Here is a 24,963-nt window from a genome sequence, read left to right as displayed (position 1 = left end):
TAGGTCCTCCTATTTATTAGTTATTAGGATTCTACAAATACTGAGCACATTTTTGTACAAAATATGTTATTTTGATTTGTTATGTATTCTATTGCTAAATAAAGATCAAAAATTACATTATTGTCAATAACAATGTTCGCTTTAATCATTAAATTTTTTTTTTTATTTAGTTTACACACTCATCTAGCGCACTGCATTACAAGTCAAAGATCGTTACTTGGTATATATAATTTTAAGCTTTTAAAATAATTCACGGCATTCAAAGCTTTTGGCATGATCGGTAAATGAAAAACAAAAACTTTATAGCCTTCCTTCCTACATAAAACATTGCATAAAATTAACTTAAAATTTTTTTATATTGTTCCAAAATACAAATAGAGAATAAATTGCATTTATCTTTTACGCCGAGTTGAAATTATTCTTGTTCTCAAAATACATTATTTTCCATTGACAGATTCTTACGACGGGAAAACGATTGCAGTTATGGAGTCAAAAATCATAACACCGAGTTAATGTGGTTTGTATATGGTTATCCAAAACCCAAGATGACATACTATTTTGATGACGCACTGATAGAATCTGGAGGGAGGTTTGACTACAGCTATACACGAAACGGCCAGGCAACTCTCTTCATAAATAAGTAAGTAAATTCTTAAATGTGACTGACGTGCTCTCTTCCGCAGTGACAACGCAGTTGTTGTTGTTCTCACTTGATCACATTTGAGCAATGATACCATTGCTAAAGTCCAAGTATTAAAAATAATAATAAGTATACTTATTTATAAATAATTGTATTCGACTGAAAATTGCTAAATCGTGAAAAAACTTGGTTTACGTGTTCATTGGCTCCATGAGGAGTGATTACCGTCTAAATAAATATGTTAGAAACATAAAAGGACCAACGTGGTGCGGAGGGACTTTACAGGAATCGATGTAAAAGTGGGTGGGGAGGTCTGGAAGCGCTTCACAAGAATCGATGTAGAAATTGGACAGTGGGGCCACCTTAAAGCGAAATGTCAAATCCAGGCAGGTGCGGCCGAAGACTAAGCAAATGTCAAATTCTGCGCCCGTTCTAAGCATATTTCTACCCTGAACAGGGTATATTAAGTTTGTCACGATGTTTGTAACACCCAGAAAGAGGCGTCGGAGACCCTATTAAGTATATATATAAATGATCAGTATGTTGAGCTGAGTCGATTTAACCATGTCCGTCTGTCTGTCTGTCCGTCCGTCCGTCTGTATATATGTATACGAACTAGTCCCTCAGTTTTTAAGATCTCCTTTTTAAAATTTTGCAAACGTCATTTTCTCTTCAAGAAGCTACTCATTTGTCGGAACGGCCGATATCGGACCACTATATCATATAGCTGCCATATACTTATACTGAACGATCGGAATCAAATGCTTGTATGGAAAACTTTCACATTTGACAATGTATCTTCACCAAATTTGGTATAGATTATTTTAACCGTGACAGAAATGTAAAGGCTGGTGTCGCGCATAAGAAAAAACGTGATTATTTTTAACAGCTTCCCCCAGAAAACTAGTTTTCGCACGTTAGCTCCCTTTTCGTAGACCCAGGTCACATATACTAATTATATGTTATAATAGAACATTATAGTTAAGCTTGGAAAAAGTCTATTTTTTCATCGAAGAGCAAGTATATGAATTTTTAAGTTCTAAAGAAGTTCCACCCTGCTTGTAACAAAGTTTATAACGCAAGATATTTCTATTATTTGCGGAAAGGATGCTTGAGCGAGATGTTGGATGGTATGAAGCCGTTGCTACTAACGAATATGGAGAAGCTAGGCAGAGAGTAAAATTATTGATAGCTGATTATCCGCGCTTCCTTAAGCGTCCTGATGAAACTTATATAATGATGCGAAAAAATGGTCGCTTAGAAGCTCATATTGTTGGTGAGCCATTACCAGAAATCAGATGGTATAAAGACTGGCAACCCTTGGCCGACAATGCCCGAATAAAGGTCTGTATACAAAATGGAAAAGTTTCTAAATTAACATTAATTCTGTAAACATTTTCTTGTTTCGTTGCAGACTAGTTATTATGAACCAAATATTTATGTACTTTCAATTAATGATGCAATAATTAAAGATGAGGGTCTATATTCGGTTTGTGCCCGCAATGTGGCAGGATCAATAAGCACATCTGTGATGGTTCATATAGAGGATAATGAAGACAAATATATCTATAAAACATATGGACGATTGCCATACATTCGAGCGAAACAAAACCGTTATAATGATAAATACGATATCGGCGATGAATTAGGACGTGGTACACAAGGAATCACTTACCATGCGGTTGAACGTGCAACAGGTGATAACTACGCCGCGAAAATTATGTATGGTCGACACGAATTACGACCGTTCATGTTAAATGAGTTAGAAATAATGAATGGCCTCAATCATAAAAATCTGATTCAACTACATGATGCTTATGACCTTGATAAAAATGTTACCTTAATTATCGAGTTAGCAGCTGGTGGAGAACTGGTTAAGGACAATTTACTTAAGCGAAACTACTACACTGAAAGAGATATTGCATACTACATAAGACAAGCATTATGGGGCTTGGATCATATGCACGATCATGGTTTTGGGCATATGGGGCTAACGGTAAGCGTTAATATTTTTAACAAAATAGGCTCAAAATGAACTAAATAAATTTAAGTACTAAAATTTTAAAGATTTTGGGTAGAAAACAAAAAACAACTTAGTTAATGTGGCGAACCATTGATTCATAAGCATCAAAAACACATTTATTTTTTATTATTCTTATAGAAAAGCACTTTGAAAGCATTAATTTTGCAAAATCCTATTCCGATATTTTTCTCCATGTTCATTTTTTATTTGAAAGTGAGAAAATTAAAGCTATAACATAAAGATGTCAAGACAAAGCTATACCTGTACGTTTTAGTCCTTGATATACTTATGTACTTTCACCTTAAAGTGGGCACGGCATGCTCACTCTTCACTTTTTATACCGATTCACATGCACATGCTTAATATTATCTTTACCGAATTGACTCACGTCTGGTAGTTTGTAACATCATCTCTGTTTGGTTTATATAGTTTTAGTAGTTGAGACTTGTACATACATATGTATATGCGTACAACCTATTGGGGACGGAGCCACACCCATTTTCTAAAACGTTTTAATACACTAATGCCCTTCTTATAGCCTTGACAGACGGCAGCGTTAATCCGGATTAACTGCGCACTTAATCAGATCCAAATTTGTAGGTGACAGACGGCGGCTATGCGAGTTTGAAACTCTCATAAACAGCTCATTGTCCTTTTTATAATATTTTCAATGAAAATTGATAGAAGATAAACATTACGGTTGTTAGCCGACCAATTTTTACCAAACCATTTTTTATTATAAAAGCATATCAACACATTATTTTTAAAACTACATCATAACATAGAAGTTTTATTGCTATTATATTGAGAATTTGATAAACAGCTGTCAGGGTTGCTTGTATTTCATTCACAATAGATGAAAATTGGCCATTTTTAACAATGTTGCCAACGAAAATCTCACAAACTCCCTAAAATTTTGAGAGTTATTTTTGGATTCAGCAACGGAGTTAGCTGTGGTAACTCCTGAATTAATCCCGAAAAATGCAATTAATCTGGTTTAACGCTGCCGTCTGTCAATGCTATTACACTGTTACCTTTCATACATTTGTGTAGCTAAATTGATGGCTTAGTTGTAACACTTTATAGATTTTCGATTACGGCACTTTCTTGTCGACGGAATTATCAGAATGCCAGGAACATTCTTCAACAAGATATCCCATTTTTGGCATTAAACTATAGTATATCCAGTATTATAAGTTCCGTTAATTTGCTAAAATATCTTATGATACATGCATTTTAACCAATATATAAATGCACCGGAAGTTTAAAAATTTTGTATCAGGTATATGGGAGATAAGGGTAGTATTGACCCATATTTATCTATTGTTTGCATTACCACATATTATTAACAAAGACACATGCTCTCTGAGTTTCTTTAAGGTACTTCATATACCATCACTAATATAAGCACATACAAGTATAAGAAGTAAATATGAGAGATGAGTTTTAACATTACTACATGTTGCTAACAGAAAAGATAATCTCTGAGCTTCATTGCATTATACAAGGTGCGTTCCAAAGTAAACAGGACTTAATAAAAAACAGAACAAATGGTTTTTTCCGCAAAATCAATTTATTGTATTCAAAACAGTCTCCTTCTGCTTCAATGCAGCTTTTTGTACGGTCCAAAAGCATGTCGAACGAGTGTTCTAGCTCGTCGGCCGGCATGGCCGTCAGTATGCCAGTGCAAGCCTTTTGAATGACCTCTACGTCTGCATAACGCTTTCCTTTCATGCGCAAATGCATTTTTTCGAAAAGGAAGAAGTCGCACGGTGCCATATACGGTGAATACAAGGAGTGATTAATGGTTAAAATGTGATTTTTGGTCAAATAATCGGTGCAAGCGTCCTTCGAATGTTGGATTCTGAGCAATTTTTGGTCGTCAGCCAATTTGTGCGGAACAAACCGTGCCACACCTCTCGTAAGCCCAAATGTTCGGTCAAAATGCGATAACTTGATGTTTTGGAGATGTACAATTCCATTTCCATGAATTTCAATGATGATTTCGGCTGATTTTTGATGAATTCACGCACAGTTTCAATGGAATTTCCGGTGAACACGGATTTTGATTGGCCCACATGTTGATCGTCATTTATGTCCTCACGATCACTTTGAAAACGTTGAAACCACTCGTGCACTCTACTACGGGATAGGCAATCATCGCCATAAACTTGTTTCATCAATTGAAACGTTTCGTTAAAAGTTTTACCAATTTTAAAACAAAACTTAATGTTGGCTCTTTGTTCGAAGCTGCTTTTCGCACCGATAACACAAACATACTGACACTTAAAACGCACTAATTTCACTTAGAATCAATGAAATGTCCTGAAAATCTCACTGGATAATCGATAAAGATGGCAGATTCTAACGAACTAGTCGACATATAGGTGGCGCCACCAGTGGGCGCTAGATTCACTTTGGAACGCACCTTGTATATGGAGTAAAGTCAACCGATTGTGTGAAAATTCTGATATTAGTTATAAGAAGATTCGACAAGTTTTAATTGTATTAAATTTAAGCCGAAGAATACACGGTTATAAGGACCACACGCTCACTCAGTTTTATTAAGATAGTTCACATATAGGCCTATATTGAGGTTAAGAAAAGTACTAACACGATTTTTTACATACCATTATCTAAAAAAGATTCTCTTCGAATTTCAATTTTGTATCTCACATATTGACCGATATTTTTTATAAAAGGTCATCCATGGGCTCTGGGGTCCACCTCTGCGATATCCGGAGCTTGAACAGTTATGGTCCGGTTTTGACAATTTTTACACTTGTGGTGTCCTACTTTATTACCTACCTATTTGTGCAAAGCGTTATCCAGTTATATGTATTCATTAGTGCTTGATTTCGCACTGCACTAGTTCGCACTCTATAATAAAAATATAAAAAAAATGGAAACTACCGAATTTGGTTAAAATGTTCAGTAAGCCCAAAGTCAGATACCTATGTGATTTCCCCTTAATGCGAGCGATGCCACTCCTATCGTACTGGATGTACAATTGAATGCCTCTGACGCATTTAGTCATTGATTTATCGCACTTTTAGTATATTTTTATAAAACCGTTATAAGGGAGTAGGTGGTGAGATATATACATTAAACTTATTAGAGGGCGCGGCACGCCCACTTTTTAAAGATTTTCACGCCATTCTTTTCACTTATTACACTTCTGTTTTTCAATTTGCGGCTTAATTATGGCACAACATTTTGTGGCAATGGAACCAAGTTTCTTGAAGATACCTTAAGTTTTACTAGAGTTATCACTTGCGAACAGACAGTTACCAGTTAATGTTCTCATCCTGTTCCTACAAGTAGAGTCTCTTCTATCGAGTGCCAATAGGCATTTTGTGTACTTCCGATATACCGTTTTGCACATTACTTTTACAGTTTTGCACCCAGGTAGCTCATTAGATCATCGTAGAGGGTTTCCAAATGTTGATGACGTTTTCGAATGTTATCCCCACACCATTTTTGGCAATCTCGTTGGTTATTCCATTGCCCTCGATGCCTTTGTGGGCTAGCACTCATTAGAAGTGAATACGAAGTTACTTTCTTGATTGCTGTTTGGTTGCTTACGTAGATGTTGACTCTGTAATTTCCTACAGGTGCATTATAGGCCAGCTCCGCGGCTTTCGCAATAGCAAAGACTTCAGCTTGAAACATACTGCAGTGATTCGGCAACTTAAAAGGTTGTCTTATGCTCAACTCTGGACAGTATATTCTGGTAAGTGGATTTCCGTATGCCTGTCCACCATACTACTGCACCGTAGAGCAAAATTGGTCTAACAATAGCAGTGTAGTAGCAGCGCATGAGAGAGAGAGAGCCCCCAGGTTGTACTGAGCATCTGCCTACAAGCATATAAAGCTTGCATCCTTTTTTCACTCTTTCTTTCATGTTGTGCTTCCACAACAGTTTGCTGTACAAGAATATCCCAAGGTACTTTGTGCGGTCCTTGAAAGGCCCGCTTGCGATGTCCAGTTCTGAACAATATAGAAAGTGGTGGTCATAATATTGCTAATGGTCTGTAGGCACCTACCCGTTATTAAGCTGGCAATGTCGTCCGCATATGCCTCTATCTTAGGGGTTTTGCCTACCAAGTTCCTTAGCAGTTTATTCACCATTAATGTCCATAGAAGCGGAGGTAGCTCTCCATCTTGGGGAATACATCTACAGATTTCCTCGGTCATTTTTGCCTCGTTCCATTCTGCTCTTATCTGTCTAGAGGTCAAAGAATTCCGTGGAGACGTTGTTGAAAGCTCCAGAAATGTCCAGGAATGCTCCGAGGGGGTATCGGGGGCTTCGTTTTGTGCATGAAAAACTATATTTAAGGCTTTCGTAAATACAGTTACGCCCTTTTCAAACTGTTCATGTGAGTCTAAGTCTCTTGCTTAATAGTATCTGCATGTAGAGATCCCAGTTTGTATTCTTAGGATTTCTCCTCACCTCGTTCTTCATCTCTGCTTTCGATCTAATAGAGGAGTAGATGTATCCATGGTCGACAACGAACAGTTTAATACTGGTTTCTACCATTGCCTTTTAAATAAGTTATTATAATTTTTAGTTCTTTATTTTTTAGTTTTGCTCGTTTGACTATAACTTGAGGCAACCCTGAGTTATAATACTAAGACTCCAAAATAAACTGCACAAAGAAATTTTATCATATTTTTTCTTTCTTTTTTTTAGATAAAGGATTTACTGATATCTGTTGTAGGAAGCAAGAATTTGAAGTTATCAGATTTTGGTCTCTCCCGAAAAATTAATAGACACGCTCTAACTACTTTAGACTTTGGAATGCCGGAATACGTTTCACCTGAAGTTGTTAATAAAGAGGGTGTTGGATTTGCTCATGATATGTGGGCTGTAGGGATTATAACGTACGTTCTGCTAAGTGGTCGGAACCCTTTCCGGGGTATTGATGACTATGAAACACTGTCAAATATTCGTGAGGGGCGTTGGGAATTCAGCGATTCAATTTGGTCTCATATATCCGCTGATGGAAGAGATTTTATTTCCCGCCTCTTGTCGTATAGAGCAGATGATCGGATGGATGTCAAAACAGCGTTAAAACACCCTTGGTTTTTTATGTTGGACTCATTGCCGACTGGAACAGAATATCAGATCACCACAGACAACCTACGAAGCTATCAAGATCAATTTGATGATTGGAGTGAAAATGCAGCCTGCAAACAATATTTCCGACGTAGACGACTCAGTGGTTGTTACACTCATCCGTCTAGAATGGTTTATCCACCTGGTCATTCATATACCCCTGAACCGACTCCAGAACCATTGCCAGAAACAAAAAAATATTCCACAAAACGCGAAAACACTATGTCAAAATATTTACATCCAGATTATGAGTTGGGCTTAATTCAGTCCGAAAGTCAGTAAGTACTCAAACTGCCCTTTTTGTTGTTACTTTTGTTACGAAAGAGTAAGAAATAGCTAAGTTCGAGCGCATTTGAACATTTTTTACTCAAGAAATTTGTTAAAATATATTGCGCGTACTTCACTCTAAAAACTGTGCGCGTGAAATTTGTTAATAGACTAATATATGTCAATTGACTAATTTATTTTGTGTTAACTCAAGTGCGCAATTAGTCTCATTCTTAATTTATTTTTATAGTCAAAATATATCCTTCAAAATCAACATTATTAAAAAAAGTACTCAAATTAATCATTTTACTAGCAACTGATATTATGAGGTATGACAATTAAGTAATGAGACTGATTCCATAAAAACCGTATATTTGAAAATTATTCTACAACTCCGCCATCCCCTTCAAAGTAGTCCCCTTGGGCAGCTATACAGCGAATCCAGCGCGTTTTCCATGCTTCGTAAACTTTTTTGGAACGCTTCGACTGGGATGTCCGCGAGTACCATCGTCACGGCCGCCTGGATGTCCGTAATCGACTCAAAATGGGTTCCTTTGACCACCGATTTTGTTTTAGGAAACAAAAAAGTCACAGGGTGACATGTCGAGCGAATAAGGCGGCTGTTGCAACACGGCGATCCCTTTAGAGGCCAAATACTGGGACACGCTGAGGGCAGTGTGGCACGGCGCGTTGTCGTGATGAAGGATACAGTTACGAGCGATGTCTGGGCGCATGCTGTTGACTCGTTTTCGCAATCTTTCGAGTACTTGGGAATAGTAGACTTGATTCACAGTTTTCCCCGGTGGAACGAATTCTTTTTGGACGATTTCACGGCTATCAAAAAAGGCAATAATCATCGTTTTCACCTTCGACTTGCTCATGCGAGCTGTTTTCGGGCGGGGGGCGCGCCGAGACAACCATTGTGAGCTTGGGCTTCGCCCAATCTGGCGCAAAATTTTATCGCGACGTTGCTCTTGATTTCGTTTTTCCATTTTCGTGACGAGCACTACAAACACACGTCTACTCAACTTCACGCAGCCGGCGAACTAAACAAGCTAGAGCGATGGTACATATATCAATGGAGAGGGAAGGGATGCCGGAAAAAGAGAAAGGGAATTTGAAGGTCACAGGTTTACCACAAGCGCGGCAATAAAATCAGTCTCGTTACTTAATTGTCAAACCTCGTACTACATTAGGCATTGAATCACATGGTAATAATCGAAATATTTTCTCCTAATACCAGAGAAATAGGTTATTTGATAAGTACGGTAAAAACTAATAAGACAAATGTAAATAATAATGGTGTATAGAGATAGTCTGAATCGATATAACATTTTCGTAGATACATTTCACATATTTTTTAAACTACAATAGAGCCAAATATTACACATTTACCAATATACAAGTATATACATATATTATGTACTATATATCGTATAAGTCCAACCAGAAATTTGAAAAACTTGTATTAGATATATGGGAGATAGGGTTAATTTTTGTTTTGACAGGTACGTAACATTACATGCCATCACCAATATGCTCGTATAAGATGTAAGGTCAACCGGGTGTTCAAAAATCATTATAATAGTTTTACGGGGGCCAGGACTAGTTTATCTATTTTAGACACAATTCGCTGTTGTTAGAATGAGATTTTCTCGTAATTTCATTAAGATAGCTCACATATTTACAAATACGGTATAAATTCAACCGGAAGAGACCGGTCTAAGGGAACTATTGATCCGTTTCAACCCTTTTTTGACATACAGGCATACAATTATTAGAAAAGGATTCTCCCCGAATTTCTATAAAATAACTCACAGATTGACCAATAGTTTCGATAAAAAGTTGAACATAGGAATTGAATAAGGACACTAAAAAGATTTTCAGATTTTCCCTGAGCGGATTTGGTTATTTTAGCTTGAATAGTTTATGTAAAATATATCTGCATGAAAATTGTTAGAGGGCGGTGCCACGGCCCCTTTTTAAAAAATTTATCAACCATGGATGAGGGGGAACATGCGTTGTACTAAATAACAGCCTTGTACCTTATTTTTGAATTTAGGCAACCAAGTTCAACTCGCGCAGGAATTTTATACCAAAAAAAACCTGCGAGAATTAAACTCGGTCGAGTTTTGGAACGCAACCATGAATGATATGATTCATGTAAAGGCATCGCGCGTGGCGCGCAATTTCAAATCGCAAAAGTAGACTATAACGCTGTGATGCTCACTTTTTTTCACGCACTCGCTGAAAAAACAAAAATAAAGCAAAAAAAAATCGCCGATTTAGGAGGAAACCAGGGACTCAGTGCATTTTTCACGAAAATCAGGAAATCAGTGACGAAGGTAAAAATCAGGGAATTCCCTGACAAATCAGGGAAGCTTTCAATTAATGGATAATAGATAAACCAACTTTAGAAGTTGGTGAAAAAGTAAGCATACAATCACATAAACACAAATCGAGAATAAATATAAAAATAATTTTGGCCATAAAATATATTATTTTAAATGTTATAAGGAAAAATTATAACTTACAAAATTGTATTAAACACTATTTGCGAAATCTAAATCTAAAAAGATTAAAAAGATGTTTCAAACAAACTAGAATAACCTCTCACTGGAGGTTACTTCATGTAGTTCCCACTTGCTTCCCAATCTTAGTTTCATCTGATACTATAGAAACGATAGTGATATATGTATATAATTATTTTTCTTTATTCGGTACATTTAGTAATAATCATAAAATACAAGGATTGTATTATTATTAATTTCAGCTACCAATATGGACCAGATACTTATCTTCTACAACTTAGAGATGTTAGTTTTCCTGTAAGGTTACGCGAATATATGAAAGTTGCTCACAGAAGATCACCTTCATTCGCACTCAACGATAGCGTTGATTGGTCTGTAAGTATTATCACTATATACTTGTATATATATAAAGTTTTGTTTTCAAAAAGCTGTGTTATGTGGTAATGAAGCATCGCTTCTTAAAGTTTGTTTTTTACCTCATTTTAATTAAATCTACTTACCGTATACAGTCAATCCCGGTTACCAGCCAATCCCTCTAATCTGACTGTCTTACTGCATCTTACTTCTTTTGTTTTATATATGTGACCTGGTCTACGGAAAGGGGGCTTAGGTGTCAAAAAAATCAAATTTCACTTTTTAGTTGATTCGGATGGAAGATGGGATGCTTTTTCACGTCATAGAATCCAAAAAGTCATAACTTTTCGCACGTTAGCTCCCTTTTCGTAGACCAGGTCACATATAGTACATTGAGTGCCATGTCGAACATTTTCGTACGACAGCGATTTTTATGATTAATTTTATGATTTATTTTCTCCAAGCGTAGACTGAAGAAATCGCACGAAAAGAAGTAGACTTGTCTGAAATCTCCTTTGGTAACGAACGGCTCAGAGAGGTCCTTCCCGATCCTGACGGGGGTTTAAAGGGTCTTAATCTTTCAAACAGTACTTTCGATAGATCCTTATATGGTCTCTCTTTTTGTGGATTGGACAGAGCTCACTTAAATTCCAATCGTCGTACAAAGTACACAAAACAAAAGTGAACACAATCATTCAGATGGTATACATATGCATGCCATCCTTATGCCGGTCGACTGTGCATAGTTGCCAAAGTCCCATGACGCAGTAAAGCCTCCGTTACTTTCCAATGCGTCCCGGTGTTGGCAAAGCTTCATTCGAATACAACCAAATTAATTTCCTGACTGCAATCACCCAATGGGTAAAGAAGTCGCATAACACTCTATTCCTGAAATAATTTCAAGGAATGGTGCCGAGTTGGCAGTGCTTGGCCAGATAATAATCTGGGTCCTTTCTGGTTACGCACACCCAACTGTCGTGGGAACGGGTAGGTATGAGCAAAACCACGTACCACCACCCATGCCGATTGAGAGGTACCGTAAAATGCTTTGCAGCTTAAGCCCCTGAACTACGGCAAGGTACCCGCCATTCACAGAGGAACTGAATATGAATGAAATTAGCCTAAACCCAAATCCCTAATACAAAGATATGCGGGTATCCAGTTACTTTTCCTCAATTTCAAAGATTTTAAATTTCATTCCTTTGAGTGAGTTTACATATTCTCATTCTCATGTACGTCAATTGTAGATATATAATAAAGTTAAGCAAGAATATCTAAATTAACATTAATATCGTTCCATAAAAAAATTACGAAAATCAGTATGTACCGGCATCAGATAATATATTTTGCCACTAGTATTTCTATATTAATTTTTGGCTAAACTGTTACAATTTCTCCAATTAATATTTATTAACATAATCCCAAGTACCAGCCTTCGGTTGTAGGAATGTTCTTCATTGGAGCTTCGACATTTAAAACTGATGACTTTTATTACTTGAACTTTATTCATTACCAGGACTTTTTTGAGCTTATCAATTATCAAAATCTATAATTTTATAATTGACGGGGCTGCGAATCCTGATATTGTCAACACTTAATTTCTATGTTTACTAAAGTTTTCTTTTGTTGAAAATATGTCCGTAAAATTCAAAAATTTGTATATGCATAATTTCGTAAATTTAAATCATATTTACGTACTAATTTTAATTATTTCTCAACAGTTGCCAGTTATTCGGGAACGTCGACGATTTACTGATATAATGGATGAAGAAATTGATGATGAACGAGTTCGAAGCAGAATAAATTTGTATAGCTCGAATGACTCGTTCACTATTCGTAGGCTTCGAACAGAATTGGGTCCCAGACTTGATGAATATACGGAAGCTGAGGCACTAATTGAAAGTCAAAGAGAAGGATGTCTTCCCTTCTTCAGAGAAAAGCCCCAAACACTTGCAATTGTCGAATATCAACCAGCACACATACATTGTTTTGCAGTTGGAGACCCAAAACCGTGTATACAATGGTTTAAAAATGACATGGTGCTAACTGAGTCAAACAGAATTAAAATATTAACTGATGAAGATGGTAGATCTATTTTACGTTTTGATCCGGCTCTCCATACTGATATAGGCATATATAAAGCCGTCGCCAGAAATTCGCTTGGTCAAACAGTGTCAAGATGTCGGTTAGTTGTTGCTACATTGCCGGATGCTCCGGATTCTCCTGAAGTATCTGCTGTTAGTGGCAAGGAAATTCTTCTTAGGTGGAAACAGCCACGAAATGATGGCCACTCAACAGTTTTATGTTATAGCTTACAAAAGAAAGAATTTAGCTCGGATATATGGACAACGATTGCTGATAATATTGACCATGAATTTTATTTTGTGCATGATCTGCAGCCTAACAATAAATACCAATTTAGATTGGCATCTAGAAATCGCATTGGTTGGAGTGAAATGAGTATACCGTTGACAGCTGAAACAGCAGCTATAGATTCACCAAAAATACAGTTATCAAAGGCAATGGAACATTTACAAAAACTAACAGAAAGCGGACAAGAAATCGTGGCAGAAGAAGAGCGAGTTCATACTGACTATCATTGTGAATGTGAACCTCCAAATTGGATAACTGATAGCAGTGTTAATGAAAAATATAGTTTTATATCGGAAATACATAGAGGGGAATTCAGTACCATTGTAAAGGGAATTCAAAAATCTACCAACGCAATAATCGTAGCTAAAATTTTTGACTTAAATGCGGAAACTGAACCTCTTATATTAGAAGAATTTGAAAATTTTAGAACGTTAAGACATGAACGTATTGCAGCACTATTTGCAGCATATAAACCAGTTAATGTACCTTTAGCTATTTTTATAATGGAGAAACTTCAGGGTGCTGATGTATTGACATACTTTAGCAGTCGCCATCAATACACTGAGCAAATGGTAGCAACGGTTATAACACAACTTTTAGACGCAGTTCAGTACTTGCATTGGAGAAGTTATTGTCATTTAAATATTCAACCTGACAATATTGTAATGGCATCGGTACGATCGGTTCAAATTAAATTGATTGATTTTGGCTCATCAAAGAGAGTTAGTAAATTAGGTGCAAAAGTTGCAGCGAGATGCATGCTTGACTTTCAATCGCCTGAGATGGTGAACGAAGAACCCATCTTCCCGCAAAGTGATATTTGGTCTGTGGGTGTGCTGACATATCTTTTGCTTTCTGGAAAAAGCCCTTTTCGCGGAACTGATGACTATGATACAAAGCAAAATATATCGTTTGCTCGCTATAGATTTGAGAACCTATATAAAGAAGTTACTCCTGAAGCAACTCGATTTATTATGTTCCTGTTTAAACGACATCCTACGTAAGTACCTTGTCATTTTGTGATTAAATACAGTGTAAGAGTTGTTTAAAATATCAAAAAAATACCGAGGTAAAGACTATGAAAATTATTTATATGCCAATCTAGGTTTTCAATCACCTACCTACTTCAAAATATCGTATCACCATACCTTTTTCTGTTTACCGATAACGAAGGCAGAAGAAACACATTTTCAAACGAGGGGAATTAGATAGGGACAACTTTACATGTGATTTAGTGGGAAAGATGTCGATTCAGTGTTTTTGTACCTAATAAATGCAAACATAAAAGGAATGGATTTGAGGGTTTACTAAAATATATTTAAACTATCTTTAACTTCCCGACCTTAAATTATATTTCCTTTCATATTCGTGTTTTATTTTTTCCTTTATAAAAAGTTTCATCCTGCTATTATTATTTTTTGTTTTAAGCATCTACGAATAGATTTAAATCATAGTACATACATATTTATTAACTTATTAATTTATGTCATAGATCATAAATTCATTTCGTTCCATTAACACATGTTGCTTCGTGTCTGGGATATTTACATTCAACTTAACCTAATTAACTTATTTCATTCATAAACGGTTTCATGGTGAAAAATCTAAAATCACAACATTGGCTACATTGGGGCTAGGGTTAAGGATTCGCATAACTCATACACTGACTGGCATATTCGTCATAAAGTCTGCTAGAATAACGAACATCAATACGAGTATACATACTATATGTATGTACATATGTAGTATGTGTATGTGGGATAATTCGTGAACCAATTTTTAACATTTTCATAACTAAGCTGTATACATATATTATATGTATACAGCAAACAAATATTAGTTAGCAAAAAATTTTAAAACTCTTTTTTTATTATGGAAAAGCCTCCAACGCGTGTAGCTATTCACCTTAAATGAATTTAATTGTCTCAAAACGGAAGCGGCATTATTCGTGCAAAGTTGTATCCCGTTATATTAATTTCTTCTTGATTTGTGTACTGGAAACTGAACGAATCAAGTGGAATATATAATATGGAGATATGGGATTTTACCAAAAAGTAAGCGGTGCCACTACCATCGTCCAATTTTCACTTTCAGGTGACATGTACAACCGTTAGGTGTGCAAAACTTTAATACCCTGAAGCAAGAGTATAATAAACATTTGTTTCATTTTGAATTATTCAAAGCTAAGCGTTAAATTCACGTTATTTAAATAATAAAGTAACATCTTTTAATTTTTAATTATAAGGAAACGGCCATATTCTGAGGATTGTTTGGAGCATAGATGGCTTATGTCTTCTGACTATATGATCAAGAAAAGGGAGCGAGCTGTGTTCCTGGGAAATCGGCTCAAGGTATGTTTATTAGGTGATTTTACAAAGTACCAGTAAATGAATTACACTTTCCATATAGGAATTCGCTGACATGTATAAGGATAATAAAGAAAGTCACGCCACCTCAACCCAAGCGATTACTCAGTCGTTAAATGGAGGGCCATCAACAACGCAGTTATTACGATCAAATAGCATCCAGGAAGAACTTTATGCTACATTTTAAATTTTCTTCTACATGTTGAATTATTGCAAAAAATTATGTACAGTCAAATAAAAAAATATTAACATCGAAATTCACGTACGAATTTAACAAAATTTTTGTGTAAATAAACTAAACCCCACAATAAATTATATTTGGAAAATACGTAATCTGCCGTCAGTTTACTGTGGTTTAAGCCTAGTAAGAGAGTTGCCTTTCACACTTCTGAATTCGAGAACCAAAAACCAATTTAAATCAGAGCAAATCGCTTTATTATTTGTCAAAATATTCGCTATTAAGATCTCTATACGTTTGAACCAATTTACGAAGCATTTTTAAGCAAAAAAAAAAGGCAACAATTTTCTTGGAAGTGTTTCGTGAGCAAAAATGTATGATGGATTCAGCTCCTAGAGGTATTTCGAAGCACCGCTATGGTATTTTTTAACATTTCTCTCAACCACTCGATATGAGCACTTTTTAAGCGATTGACAAATTTTGTGGGGTCATTAGTGAATGTATGCTGGTCCTAATCTCCCGATGTGTACGAGCTGATTGAATTCACAATAACATCGATAAGCACTGGTCCTTACTGGTGCTTCATCGTAAAAAATTTAATTAAGTTAGTCGGTGTACTATTGCTGAGTTAATCCACATCCAAAATTATGAAAAGTAATCAGGCGAGAAAGTTCACGATTCAATTCCATGAGATGAATATTTTAAGTTTCTGTAAACACCACAAATAGTGCTCGCATCTCAAACGTTTTAAGTATGTATACCATCAATAAGGTTCAACTTTATACCATGTTCAGACCGAAAATTTAAAAGATTAGATTACATTTAAGCATTTCATAACCCAACAGTGTTCTTACTGCCGTTGAAAAGATTAAAAAAAGCTGTTTTTGCCATTCAAGAATTTACATCGCGCAATATTTATCATAAGAAAACCTTGTCATATAGTATTTTGTAATAAAAGCCGTATTCTTTTAAATATTTTCCATATAATGGAAATAATGGACGTTTTTTTCATTTGGTAAGTCGATTTTCAGCAGAGATTAGATTCATTGCTATAATAAAAATTTGTTTGTTTACATTTTTTCCTTTTTGTAGTGTCTAAAAGCTGTGATAATGTAATAGATTTCCAATGATGCCAAGTAGATGCCGCAAAATCAGAGTCGCACAGAGAGATTTAGCGTGGATCAGTATCAAATCACTCCGATGAAGTGACTTTGAACTGTCAGTTTTGTATGGCGAAATCTTGATAAATTTATAAGATTAGTTGCATCCCGTTATATTAAATGCTTCTGGATTTGTGTACTGGAAACTGAACGAATCAAGTGGAATATACAATATAATATGGAGATATGGGATTTTACCAAACAGTGGACGGTGCCACTACCATCGTCCAATTTTCACTTCGGCTCCCGTAAACCTCTCTCATCAGGTCTCTGGCGTAATTAGTTATTAACTTATTGCGCTTTTTAACACTACCGTTATATGAGGAGTAAGCGGGGTTATCCTCCGTTTTCATTCATTTTTACACTGTCGGTAGAAGTTCTTATAAGATTTGTACCCAGAAAATTTTGTTTTTGTGTGGTTTAGGAGATATGTACATTAAACTTATTAAAGGGCGGGACCACGCTCACTTTTTCAAAAAAAATTTCTCACTGATCCCCTGTACCAAATTACAGTTTTATATTTTAATTTAGTAGAAATAACGGTTTCTTTAACGGTTTGGTTAAGGTTTTAAAGGCAAAAAAAATGATATATTTGTGTTTTTTGCGGCGACATGAGTAATATTAATGACATATTATTGTACAACTTTTGAAGCATATTAGAACAAATTTTCAATGAAAAATATTACTAAATAACGGTGAATCTCCAGAAGTGCCTTGAAAAAGACGTTACCGGACCATCTGAAACAAAAAAAATTGATGCATTTTAAAGGTGATGTATTTCTCGAGGTAATCAGGTGGAGTTTTTTTCAATTTTTAATTTTACAAATTAAGAGCGTCATCCTGTATAACGGTCGTTTTTTTAGAAGTAGTTTTTTTAATAAGAAAATGAAAACATACACATCTTCCAAATTTTTACTAAATTTATATTTATTAAGATTTATCGGTTTAGTTGTGATTTGGAATTTGTAGAAGCAAAAATATTGCGTTAGTAGTGAAATTTATTGCTCCAATCACACCCATGTAGAAAAAAACGGCGTCCATGATTCCATCAGACTGGCTAACCTAAGATAAAAACAAAAAAAAAAAAAACAAATTACAAATCTTGAAAATTCCATTTTTTAAATGCTTTATAACAATAAAACCCAAAACAGCATGATTTTTCCAGACTGATTCTTTATGAAAAAATGTTCACTAGTTTTTAGTTAGGGCGATCACACAGAAGTGTGATGAATCTACCATTAAAATTTTAAAGCAATCAATGGAACTGCTTTTGAAAAATTGTGGGCATCAGTTAAAAAAATTTAATACAGAGTTGTTAACTCGGCTATAATCGCGTAAGCGGTGTCTACGTCAATTAAGAATACAGAGAAAACACGTTTCAAAATTCCTAACAGTGGAATTTCCTCGCGAGAAATGTAATTGAAAGCAACTGTTCACGTTCGTGTCCAAATTAATTCTGAGTTTTTATTTAATAAAAATGAAGTTTCTTAGATTAAGTTTTCATTCACAAATTTTGTTTAGTTGGCATATCAATACACAGTATAAAAAAGTCGATTTTTCGTCCCTATGTCTCTTCGTATGCTCAAATCTTAAAAAGTACGCAACGGATCTTAATGCGGGTTTTTTTAATAGCTAGATGGTTTGAACAGGAAGGTTTACAGGTATAAAAACATCCATTAAATAGTAGAGAAATACTGTTATTTTGCAAACGCAAGCTGAATCCTACGATATTTATCAAAATAATGTACTAAGTTGAACACATTGCAAAGGCCTACAGAAAACTTCGCGATGGCATATGTACATATATCTCTAATGGATATCCCACAATAAAATTTTTTTGTCATTTACATTTTACGACAAATAATGGCTAAGCAATTTTAACCAATACAGCATTGCAAGCTGTAAAGATCCAACCATATACGCAATGGATTATAACTGGCTCAGTAATCAATAGATGAATATTATACCATGTGCATCTCAAAAGGCTGATGTCATAACCTTAACAGCCAACTTTTTCGTCTTTCCACGCTTGAAGACCAATTCATCATATGCAGTCTACTATAATGTTTGTCGATTGGACTCCAGTGTGAAATGCTGGAACCGTATTTCTATTGACACACACCGATGCAAAAATTCGGTTTTATTAAGAGCACTCAAACACTTCTCAAAATCAGCAATTCGTTGCTTTTGTTAGATTATGAACTTGCGAGGCACCCACTTTGCACAGAGTTTTCGCCTCATTAGGGCGTCCACTGTCTTCATTATCATCGGTGGTCATTTCGCCTCTTTCCAACATAGCAAATCTCTTTCACAAGTTGCTTCACAAAAATGCTATCTCATTAAGGGGGTATTCTACTCTAGAAGCATGCATTTCAGGCAATTTTTAAAGTGTCGTAAAAACAAGGCAATTAATATTTTTACTATCCATTTTTTATGGTGTTTTTATTGATATCTTAAGAATACAGAAAAAAAAATTGTACAAAAAAATATTAAAAATCAAAATAATTAGAGGGGGAAGAGACAGGTGTAAAAAAATGGCGCATCCTGGTGACATTGATCCTGACTCTCCTAGTGGTCTGAAAAAAAAATCAAAAGAAATTCTTAATCAGTAAGGATGCTGTTATAGTCCCTATTTCAGGAAACACGAAAATTTTTTTTTTTTGAAAATGGCGAATGCCTGAAAATAAAAATCATTTTTTACGCTTTTTTTTGAAATTCCTGAATTTTTTTAAAATATTAAAAACAAAAATTTTGACACGATGCTGGTAGGAACGATAAAGGATTATATAAAGAAGGTTCATACAAAATTTCAAGTAAATCGGTTGTATAGAACTTGAGATAATGCCGGTACCGTGTGGAAAAAAGTAGTTTCGATAAAAACGCTTTTAAAAAATTCGATACGGCCGAACCGAGCTAGGTACTGCGTCACTAAAGTAACTGTAGCTCTTTAATATCCTTTGGAGGATATGTTCTTAAGGGTCTAAACTTTAAATATATGAAAAAAATCGAATTTTTCAAAATTCTAGAGCAGAATACCCCCTTAACTAACAGTTATAATCTAACTAACAGAAATCATACAGTATTATCTATAGGTCACCCACAGTAAAGCTTGGGCGGGTCCTCTAGTTAATATAATACAGTAGAGCATTGTTGTGTTTAAACATAACCACCGTAGGAAAGAGAATTGTAAAAATGTGGAATTTGGTAAGTATTGTGTTACTTGGCAAGTGTTTAAACATGCTTTGGTTGATTTTATGCAGACCAGTCAATGTGTAAGTTGGGGTTTGTTGGTTATGTCGACGACGGCAGCGATTTGGGTTGCAACGACGACGACGTAACTCCCGACTCTACTGTCTCCCTCCTTCAGCTTTCCAATTACATTTCATTTTGGAAAATTACTTAACCAGCCATACTTTGAATGCTGTGATTTTGTGAAAAAAAACGTTTGTTTTAAACCGTTCTAAAATATATATTCGTTTGAAATCATTTCTACGAGTATTCGATAATTAATAACAACTCCTGTTTTAGATATTATCCAAATATGTCTCGTAATGAGCATTATTAGTTTAGATCAAAAGCTAAACCATGACAAAACATCCCTAAGGGTAGGGTAGTCGATGATTAATAACAAAATTCCGGTATAGGTATGATGAATGTGATATGAAAGTTGAACTTTCCTAACTCGAATCACCATAATCCACAAAAAAAATTCCAGGTTAGAGAGACTTCGAGTTATGGAAGGAAATTTGCCTTCTATTGCCAATTCAAGAATTCGAGTTATGAAAGTTCAACTGTATTTATTAATATAGTACCGTATCTTACACTCTGAACTCATGTAAGTGTTTCTCCTTGAGTTACACATGCTTCCAGATAATCAATTCGTCGTTCCAGCGTGGACAACTTTTCATTCAAAACAGCAAGACGTGACCGGCAAGACATATCTGAAATTTAAATATATATTTATATAAATTACACTGAATGCAGATTAAACTATAATATAATTTTGGATCCGAATTTACATCTATCACAGCTCCAGAAACGATATTACAATAAGCGGGACTTCTAACGACAGGCTCAGAAATTGATTGTTTCGACTATCATTATCCTACCATCTTGTAACCTGCTAACTATCAGGTCTCAAATTTAAGGCAATATTTTGAGACTAATGCTAGAGCATGTTTAGTGAATAGTAACTTGTCACAAATTGAGACTTTACCTCAAAATGTCTCAAATAGAGACTAGAGACTGGTTACAGAATCCCGCTATAAGTTTATCATCACTGGAGCAACTCTTTGCAGCTGGGTTGCTCCGTATCCTCCTGCCCATGCTTACATTGAGTCCAACCCGGGCCCGGAGGAGTTTTCCTGCTGCGTCTGCTCTAAAAGACTCCGTACATACTCCACCTTGCTTAGTAGTCATCCATTACATGAAAGGCTCAGTCCTTAAAACACACCGGGAGAGGACCCCGAGTTACATGGCACCATGCTACCAACGCACTACTGCGACCTTAGGCTCTACGGCTGTGCAATCTACACCAAGTTCTCGCACTGCGCCGCCACTACACCCGAATGGCCACCAAAGAACCCGTAATGGTCCATATGAGCTCAAACAAGCAGCATTACCCCCATTCTGATCAGTCAACCGTTCAGATCTTTTAAGATATTGCAGGCACCGTACAACTACTACTCTTGAATGTCATCTGACATCCTTCATCCTATTTTTGAACCTACCTTTGGATAACCTCGATGACAACTTTACTGAACCTTACCGCCCTAACGGGGACTATATAACATAAACAATACCACTCAGAGAGTAGGGACAGACAGGACTACTTTGTGTGGTAGTGCTTGAGTGAAGAGGGCTAGTTTTTTTTGAATATTTGCGGAATAATCCTAGTTTTGCCCGTGGCATCACACTTGATTTTATGAGGATGGATGCTAAGCCTAAAGGAATAGCTAAGTACAATGTATTTATACAAAAAAAAGCTATGCGCGATCTACTGAATTATGGTTGGGAAAGCAACAGAGGTATCTCATATTTATAAAGAGATAAGTACCTCAGCATAGAAAAAGCCTGCGAAGTTCTATTAGAAAACCACGGGAATATACATAAAGCAACTATATTTACGGACAGCCAGGCGGCCCTCCTGGCATTGTCTTCACCCATGACAAATTCCAGTAAAGTAGTTTCATCGAAACCTCAAAATGGTTTGAGAGAGAAGGTGAAACGTAATAGCAGATACAGGAGGTTCTACGAATAGTGTATCAAAATGGCACATCAAGTGCTAATTGAGCCCGATAGGGCTGCACTCCTACCTACCTACCTACCTACCTACCTCAGAACGGCTGCGGGAAGCATCGGGCTACTTTTGGTTTTGGAAAAAAACGTTGATGTTGCGCTATTAAGCGAGCAGTACTACCACCGTTCCCACAACAGTCGGGTCTACGTAACCGAAACGGATCCGGATTTTTATCCGGCCAAAGACTGTGAGATCGGCAGATTTCTGCCGCTACAATAACAACAACAACCAGCGTTCAGAAAGCAATTGGATCGCAGACAGAACTGGCAAGACAGCAATATAGTCTTGCAAAGCAAGACCTTTCACATGAGCATGTTATTTCATACGGGCATTCAGAGTTACACCATCTCGAGTGGAGGACCTCAGTTTTCGGTCTTAGGCCCCCTACTATGGAACTTGATGTACAACGGGGTGCAAGGAATATATCAATCAATGTGAAAGCAATCGCATATGCGGATGACTTCATAGTGGTAGCAGTGGCTAAACCTCTAGATGACCTCCAGCTCAAATGTAATGATTGTATAAATGGTCTGCGCCAATGGTTTATTACAATGAGTTTCGAGCTGGCTGATCAGAAATGGGAAGTCTTGCTCATAAACACAAGGAAGGTAGAAGAAAGAGTACCATTCACTATAGGGTAATGCGAGATTTCTTCACAGTCGCATAAATGTGAAACAAAATTTGAAAACAAAATTTTAAAAGAAAAAATAATTCATTAATTTGTAAGCAGCGGGAAATTTAACCAAAGAACATCTTCCGAAATACATATCTATTATACTTTTTATTATTTGTTTTACATTTTATAGATTTATGGTAGTTATAAAGAAACTTGAAAGTGTTATGCAATTTTACAATTGTTACCCACAGTGCAACTACCCATATGTATATACGCGCGAGTTACATATCGTCACCTGAACTGCAAAAAAACGTAACAACATTTTCGGAAATTTACAGTGGCATGAATGAAACACGAAATAAAATGGAACATGAGTGAAAAAAAATTTTAATATTGGTTAAAATTGGTTTATATCTGATCGCAGAACCTGAAAATGTTGGACATATGTAATATTATCTATATATTATTCTAAGACAAGGCGCTTATTTCCAGAGATCTACAAAACGTACAGAGACAAATATTACATCAAATTAAGGTGTGCGATCTGAAACTTTGCACAAATTTTACAGATTTAAAATTCATTGAACCACTTTTTATATATTTGCGTTTAAAGTTCTTCAATTTTTACATTAAGCTAATATAAGCAGCGCTTCTACAGAAAAGATCATATATGTAATAGAATGAATAATTAAAAATGTTTCTGTCATTTGCTTTCGTTACACACATACCCACATACGCGAAGGCGCAAGTGTGAAATCTTACAACAATGTTGTCTGCTCGATAGCAAAATGACAATAAGCATAGATAACTTGATACGAGACTCTTTGGTTCCAGAGAGAGCTGTCAAAACTCGCATTTTTTATAACATTTGCCAATGATGCCACTGCTGAAAAATATTAACTTGGGTATTTAATAAATTATACAAAACACTAAATTAAACACTTTGAAAATGCATACATACATATATATGTAAATGCTAAAATGCAAAATCATTAATTAATTTACATAAACATTTATTTAGCCAAAATATGTTCGCACAGTTTCATTTCACACTAATTTCGTCAAGTAATTCTAGCGCTGCTTTTCTGGCATCCCTCCTTTTTCACTAACTGCTGGTTGACGGCACCCTGATTGTGTTTAGTTGCCAGCTCAGAAAACATATCAACTGCAAGCGAGAGAGCAAGAAAAGAGATTCTAATCAAGTTATCTATGACAATAAAAGAATGACGAATATTACAAATTACAAATGTTTGCTTTGGCATGTGCACTGGTACATACATACATATGCATGCGCTAAGGCGCTATCTACGATTTGACATGCGCTCTCTTCTATGTTGCACGAATATGTATGTACGAGCTAAGGAACACTGCGCTTTGACATGCGCACTCTACTTTGTTTTATATTCACACATACATACTTACAAACATATGTATGTATATACATATGTATAGGCGAAGACGCAAGTGCAAAATCTAGCAGTGTTATTGCGTTAGGTAAGCTTTGAGTCAGTTCAGCTTTCTTCCAAAAGTCAAGGCGGCTATTACCAGCGAATACATACATACTACATCGAATTTCAGTTCAGATTCAGATTAATTATTAAAAATAAAATGCTAAACCAAAGGCGAATTAGACGAAAAAGGAGTTTAACAGGTCGAAGAGAAGAGGTGAATGTTATAGATAAAAAGGAATTTTTAATTGTTAATGTATGTATGTATATGAATTGACCTGTTTTATTAGAGCCGTAGTCATGCAGGATCTATGGCAAGTTATTTCAAAGCTGCCCTAAACTCCGTAGTTCTTCCGGAGTATAGTTCGCTTGGGGGTTTGACTAATATATGTTTACACTGTAAAGCAAAACATTTCGGAAATGAAAAGGTACCTGTACTTTTCATTGCTTTACATTCGTAATATATGTACATATTTACATACTTATTGTCTTAATATTTGGTTGAAATTGTTACTAGGTAAGAAATGGCTTTACGACATGTTGTCATGGCGGAAAAGTTAAACTTCAAGAATTACGTGTACCTGAGTTT

The 24,963-nt window shown here is 35.8% G+C and overlaps 2 protein-coding genes across 5 annotated transcripts in view; one reads left to right on the top strand and one right to left on the bottom strand.

The window, feature by feature from the left end:
• Nucleotides 1–15,925, top strand: part of LOC120770055 (obscurin) — a 120,051-nt gene extending 104,126 nt beyond the window's left edge. The window contains exons 35-42 of the mRNA XM_040097174.1: nucleotides 455–640; nucleotides 1,747–1,984; nucleotides 2,055–2,636; nucleotides 7,357–8,060; nucleotides 10,823–10,955; nucleotides 12,656–14,307; nucleotides 15,553–15,658; nucleotides 15,717–15,925. Of these exons, the coding sequence (XP_039953108.1) occupies nucleotides 455–640; nucleotides 1,747–1,984; nucleotides 2,055–2,636; nucleotides 7,357–8,060; nucleotides 10,823–10,955; nucleotides 12,656–14,307; nucleotides 15,553–15,658; nucleotides 15,717–15,860 (3,745 nt within the window). The 3' untranslated portion in view covers nucleotides 15,861–15,925. The remainder of the gene's footprint in view (nucleotides 1–454; nucleotides 641–1,746; nucleotides 1,985–2,054; nucleotides 2,637–7,356; nucleotides 8,061–10,822; nucleotides 10,956–12,655; nucleotides 14,308–15,552; nucleotides 15,659–15,716) is intronic.
• A 1,734-nt stretch (nucleotides 15,926–17,659) lies between these two features.
• The window catches only part of LOC120772528 (probable protein BRICK1-B), an 8,993-nt gene continuing 1,689 nt past the window's right edge, over nucleotides 17,660–24,963 (bottom strand). The window contains exons 2-3 of one of the 4 annotated variants that reach the window (XM_040101196.1): nucleotides 20,834–20,952; nucleotides 17,660–17,749 (exon numbers count right to left, since the gene is read on the bottom strand). In XM_040101196.1, the coding sequence (XP_039957130.1) occupies nucleotides 20,843–20,952 (110 nt within the window). In that variant the 3' untranslated portion in view covers nucleotides 17,660–17,749; nucleotides 20,834–20,842. Of the gene's footprint in view, nucleotides 17,750–17,911; nucleotides 18,074–19,547; nucleotides 19,588–20,823; nucleotides 20,953–24,963 lie in introns of those variants that run through there. The other 3 variants (XM_040101194.1, XM_040101193.1, XM_040101195.1) reach the window with 3 other exon arrangements.

Source organism: Bactrocera tryoni, chromosome 3, assembly GCF_016617805.1.
Source record: "Bactrocera tryoni isolate S06 chromosome 3, CSIRO_BtryS06_freeze2, whole genome shotgun sequence".
Classification (NCBI taxonomy): Eukaryota; Metazoa; Arthropoda; class Insecta; order Diptera; family Tephritidae; genus Bactrocera; species Bactrocera tryoni.
Note: the sequence above shows the minus strand (reverse complement) of the source record. Positions and strands in the feature narration are given on the sequence as shown.